Below are 18,910 nucleotides of genomic sequence, written 5' to 3'. Positions count from 1 at the left end.
TGGTCCCCCGCCTCGCGGATACTCTTGCGGACACAACCCCTGTTTTCAAAAAGGGCATTGAACATAGAGCTGCGATCTGAAAAAGATAGAAATCGGATCATAAAAACATTCAAGAAAGAAAAAAGATAGAAACACAAGACAATGTACGCTCATTCAGACATGCAAAAATGGGTTCCATAAACTCCGTCGGCCATAACCGACTCATGCCTGCCTACACTAAAGCTTCTTCCGGCAACGCACGCATGGGTGAGGGCTCCATGGTAAGAACGCGATACCACTCTTGACCCTCATGAGCAACTGTGATAACCTCCGGAAGGACGGAATTCACAGGGCGTCGAACCATTGATAGAGGCACAACATCCTCAGATACCCAAAATAATTTGTTGTGCCAATCAGTGGATAACTTTTCAACCTCATACCCAAAGCTCCGGTCGAAAAATCCCTGACACGTATACCAACCGTTCCGGTTGGCAAGACGGCAAAAAACCGGAAATCGGTCAACATGAGGCACCATGTCTCGTGCTATACATACAAATTCATAATGACGGATTCGCATCATAGCGCGCGGATGCAGTTGGAATAAATGAATCCCATAGGCGGTTGAAAATCTCTCAAAAAATTTCGTTATGGGTAAACGGAAATTCCCATGAACGAAATAGTCAGAATACACAGCCATTTTCCCAGGCGGTGGAAAACTGGCTATGGAACCAGGGGCTGGGAATTCCGGTCCCCACTCCGGTGGAATGCCATACGTCTCTAGCAACTTCTCATATTCAGAGTAGTCCCATGAAACTTCTATCTCGTCAACCTCAGTTTGAATATTCGACATTATAGAAAGATTTAAAGAAAGAATATAAGAAAGATCGGTACTTTGTCAGAAAGAAAGCAAGAAGATAATCAGACGGAAAAAGCGATAAAACTTCAAAAAGCAGGAGCCTCTCCTTATTTATACCCATCGCAATTAATGCGATGAGATATGAATAGTAGAGAGAGAAAAATATCACCCAACCAGCGACTGACACGTCACGCGGGAAATTCGAAAAAGAGAAAAAACTGCACAGTCGGGTACAGTGACAGCCGTCAAAAACGTTCCATCATCTGTTCACGCGCCTGCGAGTGGTCAACTTGTCCTTTTTTCATGATTATCCATACAACAGAAGATATTTTTTACCTAACCCCCGAACAACAAAAATCCCCAAAACATACATTAAGACCAGGAATTTCACCCGCACAAAGACTTCACGCGGAAGAAACACTGGACTGGGGGGACTTGTAGAGGTAGGGTACCAAAAATACCCAAATACCCTTAAATACTACCCGCGGGTCATAGAGAACCCTCTTATAAACCACCTGCGGGACACTTGGGCCACCTGCATGTTACGAGTAAGGAGGAACGTTCTCATAACACACGCGAAAGCATCGTGGCGTCCTCAAAAGTCATCCGCAAGACAGGACGTATGTCCGCATAAATAACTGGAGGATAGTGCCAGTAGGACAGCTGTCACCATTCAAATACTTTCTAGAAGAAAGGCTCATGATTCTTACTTGGGGAATACGTGACATACTAACCAATGAACAAAGGACACCTGGCCAGGTTGTTATAACTGTGCACATGGTCAGGGTGCGATCCATCCTATCAGCTGGTGACACGTGTCCAGGTTGTTATACCTATGCACATGGGACGTATAGCCCAACCTATCACAAGAAGACACGTGGCTGGGTAGTTATAACCGTGCACATGGTCAGGGTATGATCCATCCTATCAGCTGGTGACACGTGTCCAGGTTGTTATACCCATGCACATGGGACGCATAGCCCAACCTATCACAAGAAGACACGTGTCCAGGCGGTTATCAAAGATCTTCTAGAAGAGGACAACTGCCCCAATCATCTTCCATCATCCTTCGGCTATAAATACCTTGTCAAACGATATAAGGTATTCATTCATTCACTCACATATATTCTGACTACACTTAGTCTTTATACATCAGTACTTTCTTCATTACGAACGTTACTGATTCTCACGCCGGAGGGTGGTTACAGGAAGACCCCCCTCTTGTTCTTCCTGTAACGAGACTCACGGTGTCTGTTTTGCTGGTTTCGGTCACTGGACTTTAGGAAGCCTTACTCATATCGTGGTAGTCTTTATCGTATTGTACCCTGTGGACTCACCTGATCCAGGACCCATACCCGGGGAGCGGATCAGTGTTTCTTCACCATGGTATAACTATCAAGACTGATACTAAGTCATTATGTGCTAGTGAGTTACGCAAGCTCTAATAAGTTATTTTAGGTTATAGTAAGTCGTATTAGACTTATGTTTTTGGTGATACGTTAGTACATTACCCAGGTAATTCATCGTTACGACCACAATTAACCTTAAACTTTGTTAATGTGTCATATTAGGTTATATTACGTCATGCCAAGTATAATCAACAATGTTAGGTGTTAATGGCTTACGTTAGGTAATACATTGCCTAGTTCATAGTTATGAACTTTACTAAGCCTTGTTACGAGTATATGTTAATGAGTGATGCTAGGTTTGTCTTGCTAACTCATAATAGACCTTATATTTGCAATTTGAATTATTATGGCAATTTGTGATGGCTTAGTGACGGATTTTCCGTTACAAAATTGTTTTACCGGACAATATCTTCGGTAATCCACCAGTAATCACCCATGAAATACCGTAATAGTGTTTAATAAACAATATTTTCATTTTTCTATTTAATTTGTTCTATTCTTGGTAATATAGTGGCAATTACCAAGGGCCCCTGGTCGTCAAAAACCATTCATCAATGATACTCCTTTATTTAACAGCGTCTCTCAATTTTGAGTCACATAATCTTCATCCACAGGGGTGACTCGGGCATAGGGCAATGTGGGCAACCGGCCGGGGCACTTAATTTTTAGGGGCACAAAATTATATGTATATATATATGTGTGTGTGAAAAAGAAATATGTATATTTAATCTTTTAATCTAATTATACAATAACTAAGTTGGTCTAGTGGTAATGCGGTATGAGTTCTAATCAAAAGGTTGCAAGTTCTGCTCTCACTTGAGACATTTTTAAGTTTATTTTTATACACTACCTATATCATAAACAAGTAAGTCTATTTAAAAATTTAATTGTTTATATCAAACAAAAAAACCCATTTACATAAGACCTAGATTTTTTTTGCTTATAATATTTCGTTAGTCGTTAGAGTTTACGGACGTTTTTATTTTGGCTCAGTTGAGGCATATAAATTCTCTGAGACAGCCCTATTCAACCATATGATACAACCAACAAAGAAAGTCAAAAAAATGGAAGTGCACAAGTTATTACCTTTTTCAGAAAAAAGGTCCATGCCATCCCCATAGGTTTCTGGAGCCATTTTGGAAAATGGGGATTTAGTGGTGGAGCCTGGTGGTGCAGTGGTGGCCTTCGTGTTAGGACCATGCATGGTAAAGTGTAAAAGCAACCACATGCTACAATCAACAAAAGTGACCACCTTGTCCCTTCTCTTGCATCTCACTTATTCTCACATCGCCTTCTCATCGAATACTTGTTCAGAATCCCCACTATCCTTTGTTCACAAGTCTTGTCCATATATATAAAACTTTTGTTACACAGCAAAAATTACCAAAAAGGAAAATCCAATGCAAATACTTATTAATTCTTTTGACACAAAGTGGAAACGCCAAATATAATAGTGAGAATTCTTAAAGAAAGTTTAGTAGGGCCCTTTTATAGAAAATTCTTAATTTGACAAATTTGTTAGATTTTCGTAATTAAAAACTTTTGTAAATACCAAAATTAAAGACATAAATAAGTGCATAAGTTAAAGTCATAAGCAGTATTTTAAAAACCGGTTCAAACTGGCCAGTAGAATCTAGTAGAATCGGTTAAATCGGATTTCACATAGCAGTCTGGTATTTTTAGTTCGGTATTTTTCACCGGTTTGCTAGAATATCGTACCGACAGTTTTGTCTAAAATACCGGTTTTTACCGGCAAACCGGTTTTAAGTCCGATAAATTTTGATTTTTTGCGGCCCATATTTTTTCAAAATTACATTTAACCCAACAGTTAACATTCAAACGTGTAAGCTTTAGGACAATTTTTTTTTTTAAATTGAGTGCTTTTTCATTATTTTTTTTTAATATGGATTAAATTTTGGATTATTTTTTGTTATGAAATCATTTAATTTTGGGTTATTTTTGGATTGAAGTTACATTTATAGAAAATTATAAGGTAAACTATTTAACCGGTTGAATCTTCCTGTATAACCCGGTTTAACCGGTTGCCCCATTTTTAGCCAAATCCGATACAAGTAAAATACCGGTTTTTAAAACATTGCTACAAACCTAGTCTTGTTTTTTATGTGTTTTTCTATCGGCATTGCAATATTTATCCTTTTAAGTATTTTTTAATATGAGATATAAGTTTTTTTATAATTTCTCTCTCATTCATACGTTTTTTTTCCTATCAAACAATATAAAGTAATAATTTATTTCATTTCTATAGGTTAACTAAAAAGACAAAGGAAAGGTAACGAGTCATTTTATTCCCTTGTCTATTTCATTCTTCCCTATTCCATTATGTTTAACCAAACATACCTTAAGGTTGTGGGAAAATATCCACTATTGAAATCAAAGCCCTAGAAGATGGTATTCCGCTCCAATAGATGGTATTAAGCTTTCCCTTTCAATATGGGCTCCATTCGTAACTCAAGTTATTTTTATTTTTATTTTTATGGTTTTTCCTAATTATTCTATCTTTGTCTACCTAACTAGTCCAATACGACCTTCATATACTAAGTATTTGAAGGCCGGCCTGTTAAACTACTACATGCCCATTTAACCTTTTCTTTTTAGCCAACTTTTATATTTTACATGTTAATTATACCAATAAAATACTAAACTGTTTCAACACAAATAGGTTAAAATGACCATGTCTAGCACGAGTTAGCTAAGGTCAAGAGTTGGAAGTAGGTGAACCATAAGTGCATGGGGTAAGAATTACAGTGATATAAAGAGGAAAGACATTTATAAAACCGGGTCCAGTGGGGTGTAGCGTGCCAATAATTTAGTTGGTGTCAACATGACCTTGACAGCAATTTGTTATTTCTGAAGCATCCATGGTGATTGTGACAACACCACAGGTAAATAATTGAGGTAACAAGTGAGACGAACCCAGGTATCGGAAAAAAACAGTCCGACCGACGGAATCCTTGTCTGTACGTTAAGAATTTACCTATAAATTAGGAGTTTGATTTTTATCAGTTCGTAATATTTGTTAAGAGTTTAATACTATTAAAAAACCAACATACTTATGAAAAAGTCTTCCAACTCAGTTTTTGTATATGAAATTCCTTAAATATGTCAATAAGAGTATGAAAAAAATCATCAGCACGATCAACTTTAACGAATGTGTGTTGATTTTTGTTTAAATCATAACTGGTTGCCAATTAAGTTAAGTCAAAATTTAATAAAGTAACATTCCACCTTTTTAGAAAAATAAAAAAGAAAGAAAAATATACCATCTTATTTTTCACTAACTTAGGGGTTACAACTAACACAAGGGCGGATGCATGAAGGGCTTAGGGGCAATCCGAGCTATCCTTTGATTTTGTCGGCGAAGTGTAAAATTAGGGCAACTTGTTTTTCTTTTCTGCCTTTTTATGTATCAGATATCTCATAGCAAATATTATGATACCCATAGGTCCAAGAAATATTTTTAAGAAACCCCTGAATTTATGTTTTAAATCCGTCATTAAATTAACAAGTCATTTCAAAAAATATTTTTCATAACTAGCTGCGCTTTTTATTCTTTTTAGTTTCATTTCGCTCATTGGGTTATACTTTATTGTACACTCAAAGGTCGCTATGCATTCAAATTCGGCTGATTGGATTGGGCTTTCATCTAGTCCTAGCCCATCTAAGACTATAAACATAAGTAAATTGACATAATTAAACTTTAGATTTCAAGAATAAAATTTAGACAAAATCTTATTTTACTATACTAATAAAAAAATATTAAAGCTTAGGTATCAAGCTCATATTTCTTCTAATTCTCAATCTTTCATCTCATTAATTCTAGTTATCTACAGGTAATGTGTCAAAACCAATTTTGTCAAGTGGGTTATAACGTAGCGTGAATTATATTTATTATTAAACTAAATGTTATTTTCATATATGAGGTTTCCATTAAAATCATGTTATTTTATTACTTTGCGTTAACCCCGTTTGTGTTTTTCCATTAAATTAATTTATAGATATTTTGAAATTCACAATTGAAATAACGGACCTTATCTATTTTTATCATTTGACAAATCATGTGTAATACATGGGGTTCAAAAGTTAGTTATAAACATAAGAGAACTGACACAATTAAACTTAGTGAATATTCCCCAATCTCGATCACCAATGCAATCCATCGAAGGCCTATCGCACGACAAAAGTTTCAACTAAATGAATCACATTATCTAACATGGGAAGTTTTGGATTAGAGTAATAATAAACGTTAAATTTCATGACAATTGACATAATAAATAAATTGTTGTAAGATATGCAATATAGGGCTGGCATATCGTGTACCGTACACGATAAGACAAGAACACGAAACTTATCGTGTACCTGTATCTCAAACCCGAACACGAACATGTTAATCCCAGGTATACACGATAAGATACCATCTAAAAACGATTGGGAGAATCCAGAATATATCAATCAAAGTATCTCCACTGGCCACGAATGAAGATTACACCATAATCTAGCTATTTTAAGTCATATCCTGATATTTAAGACCCATTCACTTTTCTTGAATCTGCTATTGAAACGATATTAGTGTTTTCGATTGCTTAAATCAAAGAGCTTGTTTGTTAATCTACCCAAATCTATCTCAACTAGAAGAAATAAACTGATCACTTGTACTATCAAACACACCCACTAGCATTAAATGTATTATATGAACTTAAGCATATCACTTTGATATAGGCTTTCGATTTATTAGGATTATACGGTTCATTAGCTCAAAGTATCATTCAACAATCTCCTATCAACTAAAGCCAAAGAAATTTATTCTAAATCCATATAATGCATTACCCCCTTTATACATCATCAAACAGCAGTTATATCAATCGATTAAGTTATTAAAACATGAAAGCAAAGACGTACAAGTTACCATATAAGATGTTTGTGATGAAGTTTATTAAGATTACCAAAGTCTTACAGTTAAAATCCCACATATAAGAAAAGAAACACATGTTTTAACTGAGCCCTACTAAACTACCTCATGTAGTCAAAATTCAACCACCACTCCATATTTGGAGGGAGGAGAGAGTTAGGCACATTCTAGACTTGCAAGACACACTAAAATAAGTTAAATGGAACACAAATTTGTGACCATTTTTTAACTTGATGCTATCCAGCTGAGACTTTGCTGATTAAATCTTTGATTGCCGACCTACACGTCGATTAGCTTACTTGTTGTTGATGAATGCCATACATTGGATAAGCCCCATAAGCTGCAGCATACATGCTCGGGTCATGTGGTGGTGTCATCGTGTAATCATACCCATCATAGATATGCCCTCCATAATATGGCCCTGCCCACTGGTTCCCAAAATCGTTTCTAAACTGTAAATCTAAACAAATAGATGGTGAGAGATTAGTTCAAAGAACATATAGAGGTTAACGTTTCAGTTCATTAATATGAAAATGGACCAAACAAATATTTGCTAAAAAGAAACACATCATACAGGTCGATCAAGCAGGTTTATCGGTTCATCATGACAAAAATTGCCTAATGCCAATGTACATGCTTATAATGCATAAAGTTTCATGTCTAATTTTTCTATATGACCTTAGAGGTTTTAGCATTAGCATGAACTTATTTTTCTCTAAAGAAGGAAACCTGACAAATATTATTATTAGAAAGAAAAATTAAAATACAAAATTAAAAGCATTCACCTGCTTGTTTGCGGGGTTACGTCCCCAAGAAAGTCGCACGGTTTGCTTGCCAATTGTAGTGCCATTTAGTTTCTGGAGCGCCTCTTCAGCATTATTTCTGCAAATATGTGTTAGAAGGGTAAAAAACAAACACTATAAACCTCTTTTTAAAGATCCAAAAGCCACATAATTAGACGCATCAATTAAAGCTCAAAATTTCAAAGATTATGACACATACCAATGATATTTTGGTCACAAATTATTAACTTTTAAGTGTTACTTCAGCAATCTTTTGATTAATGAAAAAAATATCATAAAATAAAAAAGATGTACCTGTTGGCAAATTGTACAAATCCACATCCTTTTCCAATGGGTATTTTCACCGAAACTATGTCACCAAACTCGGAGAAAGGCTGCCTAAGATCCTCATCACTTACGGTTGGATCTAGTCCTCCAACAAAGATCTATGACAAATTAAGGGTTAGCCACGAATAAATAATAATAATGATTAGATTACTTTCCACTAATTAAATATATAAACATGAAAAAAAAATCTATACCGACCGTTGTGTTATTAGAATCTCCTTCAGAATGAGAGCCACCATTTGACATATAACTACCTAACAAATAGCGAATAAAGTATATAAATAAAAACTTGAAGATTAGAAGCTATAAGGTATAGTCACACTTTAATTGTAGATTTTTCCAAAATTTATTAGATGTTTATATGAGTACCAAAGGTATTGTAGCCCAATGGTATAGGTGTGTTTATTAACTAAGGTGTAGTCTCTTTAAAATGGCGAGGGTTCATTGTAGTAATTTGTCATTAAAAAAATGTTTATATAATTATATGTGTTGAGACTTAAAAGTATATATATTAGTACAGTGTTCATGGGATTCTTAATTAATTACACCTCTATCTTCAAACGTACATTGAATAACATTTCATACTGAATAAAAAAAGTACCTTGTGAACCATATTGTGGCTGATAACCAGATGATTTTCTTGGAGTAGCCGCACCAATACGCATGGGCCGGCTTGAACAATAAATCCCATTCATCTCAGTCATGGCTTGAGTCCTCTCACTATCGTCTCCAAACCTAACAAAACCATAACCTTTGGACCGGCCCGTATTGGCATCAATGACAACTTTAGCAGCCTTAACTGAACTATACTTATTAGCAAAAATTTCATGTAACAAAGTATCGGTTACATCCGCAGCTAAATCTCCTACAAATATTGAAAGATCAGAGCCATTATTCGAACGCTTATCTCCCATGCTAAATGTTGCCCAATTCAAACGGAATGGTTGTTCGGTATTAGGCATAGCAATGCATGCATAAGTCTGCAAAACCTTTTCGGCTGCACCATGTGAATAAAACTCCACAAACCCGTATCCCTCTGAGAAACCAGTTTGTTTATTGCGGATGACTTTGATTGAGGCAACCTGAAATATATATATCAAAGCAACAACAAGGTGTTAGCAAATGTAACAGCATATACATATCACATTTTGCAACTTAAATGATCCTTTATCGGTCACACAAATGTGTATCTCAATTTTTAATTAATTATAATGTAAGGTAGAAAAACTTATTATAATCTTTCGCATATATAAGATTTGCCTTTCTTAAAATATCAACAAACTTCTACATTTTACCAATAAAATCATCATACTCGAAAACATAAGTGGTTCCAGACGATCTAGTTAATTATCTATGTAGATCTCTTTATTTAATTTTAAATCATAATCAGTAGTATAATTATTCTTTCTTAAATTTTTTTTTATTGCAATAGCAAAATACTAAATTCCACTTATATTGTTATACCAACTATATATATGTAACATTAGTATAAAACTATAAATAGTATAAAAAGTAGAAGTATGTTGCCATTAATAATAAAATTTAATAATATGTTGCAATTTTGAACATTTTTATGAAAAAATCTGAAATAAATTTTTACCACAAAGTATGCCAACGTATTTCTCTTTTAAAAATAAAAACTGAAAATAAGTTGTTATTTTGGACACTTAACAATGTTTTCTTCAACTTCAAGTTCTATCAAATCAGTGAAAACAGTACTATTTCCAAAAGTAAGTGCTAATGCATTAACTAACTTAGTTGACTTCATTAACTCAACATTCATGTACTTTAAAACCCAACACAACAAATATTCATTTGATTATTATACTATCCTAAATAATGATACTTATATCATATAAAGGTCACTTTCAATTCACCAACAAAACAGCAAAACACAGGTGTACATCATTCATTGCCAGACATGGTGGTGTCCACCGTCACCATCATCTAAGGCAACTGTCTCCGGCCACCACCACCACCACCACCGTCAGCAAAGACGGCCAATGCATATCAACAAAAATCATAACCTCAATTATTATCATCAAATAATATTAAACAGTCATAAATATTTTATTATTAAGTAAAAGTGATTGTAAATAACAAGATTTACTCAACTAATCAACAAATAATAATAATAATAATACCTCGCCAGTGGAAGCAAAACAGCTACGAAGGTAATCTTCATCCATCCAATTATGAAGGTCACCAACCCAAACAGTCCGGTTCTCACCGGACCCACCACCACCGCCACCGGCGGCGGCGGGTGACGCAGCCGGCGGCACCGGATGAGGGAGGTGGTGTGGATGGTAGGGCATGTAGTGTGGAGCCATCGGATAATGTCCAGGAGACGGTGCCATCATGGGATGCTGCATTACCATGGCCGCCGCCGGGTACTGCACCGGAGCCCATTGTGACCCAACGCCGACAGCCGCCGGCGCCGTGGTTGTAGCCACCTGGGTGGTTGTTGTCTGGGATTGTGGCTGAGGAATATCAGAGGATGGTTCGGAAACACTGCCGCCGTTGGTGTTGGATTGCATCTTTAACAACCGGAGAGTTTGAGAATAATAATGATAATAATAATATTTAGAATGATGTGTTTGTTGTTTATAGTTATAGTGAGAGAGAGAGAGTTTCGAGAGAGATAGAAATAAGAGGTTAGAGAAGGGTTGATGGGAAGCCCTACTTCGTGACGCGTATGATTTGTGAGCCCTTGGATTAAATGGTGGTGTGTGATATGGGCCGTTGATGTACGTGATATGAGGTAAGCATTGGGAGAATGCTATTTTAGCTAGTCGGCCGCAATTGATGAGTTCCTTGTTTTGGTATTATATTATTATTCAGGAAAGGCTACTTGAAATTATTTATTTTCTTAAATTAAATTCAACTTACAAAAGTTTTTTTTAGTAAGTTTAGCTGCAATATATTTTGATTTAGACAATTTCTTTTTTTACTTTTTGAATAAATATTTATAAACTATTACATGCAAACGTATTCGAAGACAATTATCTTGTGAATAAAGGGCTTGAAAGACACTTGATATATATGATAAAGTTCCAAGAAAAATATCTAGAATGTTATAGGTTTTCTTAATAGTACTTCCTAAATTTTCAAGAATAAGATCATCAGTACTTACATATGAAGGATTTGAACTTCCAAACTTGGTTATACTATTTCTGGTTATTGTTATAAGTGGGTTTTGGAAAAAAGTTATTAACCGCATGTGTATCTCTTCAAACAAGCATATCAATTGTCAATTAAATAAACACACCCAAAAACATAACAATACACTTTGCTCTCTACGAAATCAGCAATACACACACACACATAGAAAATATTGTATCACTGATCATAATCTCCACCATTGTAACCTGTTTTTTGATTAATAAAGTGGTGATAGATGATTTGTCATCACCCGGGGTTTTTGTGCCGGCGATCCGACCAAGATCAAGGGCTTTTCCTCGTAACAAATCCTGGTGTTCATTATTATTTCGTTTACATATTCATTACTATCATCATAGCACTAGACCTCACAATTTCGAATTTGGATACATTATCCTTGAGTGATTTTTGTCCAAAACAGTATAGCCTAGGGCAATGCCTTGTATTTGAGCGATTATACGTAAAATCATTCGAATCAACAAAGGTTGATTAGCAATGAAGGGTAATGCTCCTTTAGGCTTGTTGCTATGGGTGCGGAAAAGGGTGGTTTCGAGGCGCCCTTGGTGCTAATTAAACACCGTCGAGGAGCGTTGAAAGGGGGTGACTGACTTGGAACAATGGGCGCGGATGGTGAAAGAGGTGGGCCCCTCCTTTTCACTCTATCTATCTCATATACATATATATGTGTGTGTGTGTGTGTGTGTGTGTATTGGGGTGGTAAAGAGGTTTTAAACCACAACGAGGAGTTATAGGTTGGGATTTCGATGCCCAGTGCTCACGTGGCACTGTGGAGGGACTTCGATACCCCCATCATAAAGAACAACCTTATTGCCACCCAGCTTCTTGAAACCACATGCACACTACCCCAATTATTTGTATGAATATGCTCATTACTTAGTCGATGCACTATACTCCACTTTTCATCAGTACTCTAGACCGTTCGTCACATTAGCTTTTTTTTCACCATTCAACCTTTGTTATACTCTATTCTCGATCCACCATTTCATTTATAAATTTTGTTAAAAACAAAAATAAAAGAAAAATCAAATTGGGCAAGAGGGTGCATGATTCGTGTGACCGAGCCCATGTGAACCCCGTCACGCATGACGTGGAGAGGACCGGCGTTAGGAGTTTCCAAATATGAAACCGATTCACCTGACCCGAACCAAATAAGCTAATTAGGGTCGATTAAAAAGGATCAAAGCGTATTAATTTTTCTTTTTTAAAATTTGGTTTACACATTCAGTGAGATTATAAGCTAACTGGATGCGTATACTCAAGTAATGAATGGACCAATAAAATTTTAATTTTTCTTTCTTGAAATCTGATTTACACATTCAACTTGTCTTAGTCGTCAAAAGAAAAGGTAAATGAAGGTGTTTCAAATAACTTGGAGACATGTTTACATAAATCCACACTAACATAAGTTTTTAAGTTACTAATATGAATCTAACATTTTAGTTTAGTAGTTATATATGATCTGCATAATGAATAAAAATAAAAAGAAACTGTTTACTACATGAAGAAAAACAAAAAAAAGAAAGAAAGCATTAATTAACAACATTAATTCCATGTTTTTATCTTTTAACTAGTTTGGAAATAGATCTTTTTAATTCTACGATAATTTTTAATTGCAAGTTATATTTTATAATCAAAATGTAAAACTTATAATAAATAAGAATATAACAATACGTAAGCAAACTGCAAAAGTATACCATCTAACGTACAATCCTATTACATCAATCTAGTAGTTACACTAACGTACATTGATTTAGCCAAACACTACCGAATTTAAAATTTTTAGTTTGGGTTGAGCTCATGTAAATCTGCCAGAGAGTGGTGAACCGTCTTTGAGAGTCTTGACGATGTTTGTGGAAATGTAGTTGGATCTTTGATTCCTTTTCCTGGATTAACCCTTCCGCGATTAGTGTTTGGCGATCTGAGTTCTCTAACAATCTTCTCCTTGTGGAGTATTGATGCAAACCTGTAGTAATTAAATACATAAATACTTCTTATTTTAAGATAATCATGTTTATAGAATAATGAAGTTGAAGAAATTGAAAATATACTTTCTTAAAGCCATCTCATTAGTAGTGTGATGATAAGGTTCGCATATGCCCGTGCCTAAATTTACCCTGGTCACTGGCTTTTTTAATAATCTCTCGCCCACTTTCACTAGATTCTGCAAGTTTTCTTCTGTAGCCAAATCCATGGAAGCTAAGTCTCCACTTAAAGTGTCATCCTGCAAATTACAAAGTGACAATACTTCTTATATTATTTTTTGAACGACCAACTAAGTAACGCTGGGTATTCCGTATGCGGCCCCCATTGGCTAAACATAGCCTGAGCCGGCCACGAGTCCGAACGGACGGAGCCCCTAGCAGTCCACCTATTGAGGGATTCCCCGGATAAAACCGGGCTCCCACCCCCGCCAAACGGCATGACAACGAGGAGCCAGTGCAACCGGGTGAGATCAGGACTCGAACCCTGACAAGCCAGGGTCATCCCTCATATCTCCCATATAAATTTGTAATATATAAATTTGTAATAGTGAGATTTGAACCCCCTAACTTTCACTAGTAAAGTGAATACTCTACCTTTTCAAGAGATCGCTTATGTAGACCAATTAAAGAATACTAGTAAAGTTAGTACTCTCATATCTCCCAATTTATAACAATACTTCTTATTGATTAGTTACATTTTAAGGGACCGCTTATGTAGACCAATTAAAGAATGGGAAAAAGGGAAGTAAAAGGATAAACTTAAAAGAGGATGCAACTTCTTTTCTTTTACTATTTCCTAGAGTATGTATGTGAAGGGATTTCAACTTTTCCAGTTAATTGATGTTTCAACTTTGAAGATTTTTCATGTATCTTTTCTATTTTATTATGTTATTTTATTTTTTAATTTTTTTTTTGTAAAACATGTGAATCATGAGCATTTAACTCGATCATTTGCAGGTAATTTGCAGTGACGGATCAAGGAATTTAAGTAAGTGGGTGCCAAAAAATGATCAGTCTAGAACATGTCAAGTCAAAATGGGTCAAACTAAAATGGGCCAAACCAACATGGGTTGGGTCAAAAAAATTACATTAAATAAACTATGTTTAGAAATGTAAGCAATAAATTTCATCAAAACATAATAAATAAATTATATATTACAATTGACGAAAATCTTCCCATAATTATCATAGCTCAAAGCTCTTACTATACCATTAAAAAAATACGAAGCTAAATATTGTAAAATTATAAAAAGAAAATGATATTCTGAATACCTTATATTTGGTCAATTTTCATAATGGTCAAATTAAGCTCAAGCACTTATCACTATATTAGTAACTAATTAATGAAGTGGTTAAACGAATAAATAATCTGGGCTTAATTGTTATTTTGTGAAAAGCAAAATTAAACTTTCGTTTGATAAGTTGAGTTCAGAAAGTTGGGTTTGGGGCATTAGAAGAAAATAGACGAGTGCCCGCGCGATGCAGCGGGAAAACATACATTTGTAATCATGTAACAAGTTTATGGATGTTCGTTGTTCGATTTGAAACCGAAAAACGTTCAAACCGGTCATTGGTTTGATTTCACCATTGATTTTTTTCATTAACTTTTGGCCGGTCATTTTCAATTTTCAAAGGTTTGTTTCGGTTTTCGACGACATAACCGGTTACTAACGGTTTGACCCACAGTTTAATTTAAAATCCATTAAAACCAGACAGCAAACACCCCTACGTAAAATGATATTTTTTAAATGAAAAAAACGATAACAATATGATACTCAAATTAAAGATAAAAACATGCTCTTTTTTATTGTATAATTTATTTAAAAAAATATTAGCACATAAAAAGTTATTAATATTTAAAAATAATGAGGGGGCTGAGTTAAAATGAAAATAAAAATCATATAAGAGTGAAAGATTAAGGATTATAGTTGTAACTATTTTTAAAATTTACAAAAGTTAAGTAAAGTGAAGAGGTCAATGATGTAACTATTTAATAATCTCTTTTAGTTGTTGACAAGTTTGCCCTTATCCTAGATGCATTTAGGTTGTACCATATGTTAATTGATTTGTGAATCCCTTAAATTCAAGGTGTCTTAATTTGCCCTTGTTTGGTATATTATATATAGTATAGATATGGATGAGGCACTTGGGATATTTGAATCTAATATATTAGAAGTTTATTGAAGAAAATATGAATTTGAGTTGGTGATACGCTCCTCCTGACCCAACACTGAATCCGTCCTTGATTATTTGATTATTTGGTGTCTAATTTCATTTATACTTTTATACATGTGAATTTCAAATTTGACATTATGACGTTCAAAATTTAGAACCTACTTCAGTTGGTTTATTGTGCTTCCATAGAATTAATTAAATAATTAATAAAATTTTCTTTTATTGGTGTGAGGAAGACAAATGTTGTGTTTCTTAATTATGCATAGTTCTAAACGGGTGCCCCTTGGTAAATTTATCTTGATTTAGGCTCTTTGACCTTCTTTTCTTCTTGTGCAGTAGCTTAACTTGACAAGGATTCAAAATCTACTAGAAAGAATTTTACAAATACCTGAATTCGTAGATAATTTTCTTGTGAATGAAGGGCTTGGAATACGGTAGAGATATGATAGTCAACCATGTCATCACTAGCTTGAGTAAAAACATCCACCAACGGAGTCGAACCACCGCCAGCCAACCACCCTAAAACGCCCCAACTAGATGACTTTATAGCATCATACCTCTCTTGAAATTCCGGTGACCCCGTCCCCAATGACAGAACCAGAAACCGGCCATAGTCCATTGGCTTTATTGGGAAAAAGTTGGGGCTTCCCGTGGTTATTTCCTTAGTTACTTCACTTATTGCAACCAAAGTCTACAAAAATATATAACGTACCACATGTGTTAATTTTATCAGCTTTTCTAATGTCATGTGATAGATTAAGTTACATGCAAAAAGTAAAACTTCCATATGATGTGCTCGTGCGATCAACGTTATTTTGTAGTCGTATATTGTGTCACAACATTAGGATACAGGGGCTACCGGATTGTTGGCGGCCACTCCACCGTCAATGAGATTAAATTCTTTAAGTAAATTTCCTTCAGAATCTTGGGTTTGGAAAGAATGGGAAGGAAGATAAGTTGGGGCAGCCGATGTTCCAATGCATATATCAGATAACTTGGCATCAAGGCTCGGGTTCTTCTTTAACTGATCGAACAAAAACAAATATATATTAATATTATAGCAATCAATTGTTTTACGAAGATATAAATGAAATATAACTTTCTATTCGTGAATTAAAATAAAATTTTTGTTATCTGAAACTAACTAAGACAATATATGAGTATAGCTAGGTGTAATAAAGTACGTGAAGCCTGATATGTGTAATCGGGTTTGTGGTGAAAATACGGGCTATAGTTGTAGTTATATCGAAAAAGCATTGTTTAGGGAAGTTTCTCTAGATAACGTAATAACTCGGTTTCAACAACTGAAAACACGTAGAGAGCAAATGCAAGGATACTGTATTTACATTATGCATTTTCTAATAACAATCGGCGTAATTTGATTATGTACGTATTTAAAACTTGAGTAATCTGACCCGACCTGGTCCAAAAAGTCTAAAACCTAGTGACAGACAACCGAGTACCAAAATTTTTGACACCCACTAGATAAAGTTTCTAGGTCCATAACAAGGTAGATACCTGGTAACTTGAGAAGATCGTTGGTTGCAAACATTTGATATCAAATGTTGGAATCACTATATTTGTTAATGTTTCGTGGAGTTGTTTTTCTTGCAGTTTTTCTTGAATAATCCTATGTAGGTGTTCACCATCGTATCGTGGTCCGGATAAAGCTTTGATAACTCTTGTAGCCGGAGCCAATCGACTGCTACATATTTTGCAGAACTTTAATAATTAAGACGTCAGAAGGTACAATTAGTCTATGACACAACTTATGCATACCCATCATGTGGGAAGATTTTAGGACAATTTTCAAGATAAAAACTTTTAACATCCTTAGCCGCAAAAATCGGACGACCGTCTTCATTCGGAGTGGTTAACATAGCCGTCACAAGACCACCGGTGCTAGTCCCCGCGATTACATCAAAGTAGTCTGCAAGCCTTGCGTTATTTCCATCTAATATCTGTCAGGTTAGTTTCAAAAAGTCTTTAAACTGATACTTTTACAATAAAACAAAAAAAAGAAGATGAATTTAATGTAACCATAATCATAAGTTGTACCTGTAATTCGTGTTCGAGAAACTCTAGGATCACGCTTGGAATGATTCCTCGTATTCCACCACCGTCGATGCTAAGGATCGTGATTAGATTTCCATATGTTGGTGGCTGCAAAGGTGATCGTGGTTCTTCCTTAAAAGACATGGTGACTCTTTGTGTGGATTTTGAGATGGTTTATATTATGTGATGTTGGTATATATAGAGAGTGGAGATTTGAAACATATTTGTGTAAGTTACATTGGCTGCAAGACATTTCAAACTTATGGGTCAAAATTCAAATGGTCTCAAAGTTTAACAAAGAAAGGAAGTTACTTGGAAAGTATTGCTTACTAAAATATTTCTCACTGTAAAGATGGCATCCAATGATTGTAGGTTTATTGTCACACACTTGTAATAAAGTTATTAAACACAATACTTTATTGTGAAAAGTGAACGTAGCCAACTTGATCATCAAATTTTCGTAGTTGTTTTCGTCATTCAAATTAAGGCTGCATAGCTGGTATTTGGTGGTAGATCCAGAAATTTTGTCTAACGAGGTCTTATTTTTTCGGTGTTCAGATTTTAATAATCAAATGTTAGAATTTTCATGTCGGTCGTTAGTTGGGTCGGGTCAATGTGAAGAACATAATAAATCTGTTATTTTAAAAATACTAAGAGCATTCTCATCCTATTCCCTTTAAACGAGGAAAGTTTGTAAATGATAGGGTGAAGTTGTGAGTTTAAATTATAGGGTGGAAAGAGAAATGTTGTTTCCCTATTTATTTTTTAATATTTGTTGGATTGGCTATGAGTAGAGGAAAGAGAAAAACTGTAATGATAAATGTATAAAAAATATTATTTAATTGAACAGAAGAAAGAAACATAGTGTTTTTTAGCATAATTATAGAGATAGGGAATGAGAACGGGTTGAGAATGCTCTATAACATCATCTAAAATTTAGGGAAAAACATGTTTTAGTAAAAAAATTGAGAGTAAAAATACAACCTAAATGAAATTCAAAAACAAATTAAACCACTCAAATTAGTGTTCGTATAATTTGCTCTAAAAATATTGTTGCTGTTGTAAAAAAAAAATTGTTCTAAAATTTAAACCATTTTATTTTTCTAAAAACAGTTTTAAAATTGGGCTCCACAAAACAAACAATAATCCAGTTTCCGATCTGTTCACCTCCTCGTGTAAGTTATTTAAATGGATGTGCTCCTATATGAGTTTATTAA

At 34.8% G+C, this 18,910-nt stretch overlaps 2 protein-coding genes across 2 annotated transcripts; both read right to left on the bottom strand.

The window, feature by feature from the left end:
• Window positions 1-7,164: 7,164 nt before the first annotated feature.
• LOC143594732 (polyadenylate-binding protein RBP47C'-like) lies at window positions 7,165-11,146 on the bottom strand. The gene is made up of 6 exons (XM_077073970.1): window positions 10,446-11,146; window positions 8,903-9,383; window positions 8,500-8,555; window positions 8,269-8,399; window positions 7,957-8,053; window positions 7,165-7,623 (listed from the first exon to the last, which is right to left on the bottom strand). Exons 1-6 carry the CDS (start codon window positions 10,836-10,838, stop codon window positions 7,462-7,464), a joined length of 1,320 nt encoding a protein of 439 aa, XP_076930085.1. The 5' UTR covers window positions 10,839-11,146; the 3' UTR covers window positions 7,165-7,461.
• Window positions 11,147-13,199: 2,053 nt separating this feature from the next.
• Window positions 13,200-17,916, bottom strand: LOC143594731 (patatin-like protein 2). Its single transcript, XM_077073969.1, has 7 exons — window positions 17,697-17,916; window positions 17,418-17,599; window positions 17,157-17,343; window positions 16,498-16,662; window positions 16,027-16,329; window positions 13,530-13,702; window positions 13,200-13,444 (listed from the first exon to the last, which is right to left on the bottom strand). The coding sequence occupies exons 1-7, from the start codon at window positions 17,835-17,837 to the stop codon at window positions 13,261-13,263; spliced, it is 1,335 nt and encodes a 444-aa protein (XP_076930084.1). The 5' UTR covers window positions 17,838-17,916; the 3' UTR covers window positions 13,200-13,260.
• Window positions 17,917-18,910: the final 994 nt, after the last annotated feature.

The sequence above is a fragment of the Bidens hawaiensis genome, unplaced genomic scaffold (assembly GCF_021521415.1).
Source record: "Bidens hawaiensis isolate Kalapana, Puna unplaced genomic scaffold, B.hawaiensis_p1.1 tig00044130_1, whole genome shotgun sequence".
Classification (NCBI taxonomy): domain Eukaryota; kingdom Viridiplantae; phylum Streptophyta; class Magnoliopsida; order Asterales; family Asteraceae; genus Bidens; species Bidens hawaiensis.
This window is presented reverse-complemented; position numbering and strand designations above follow the sequence as displayed.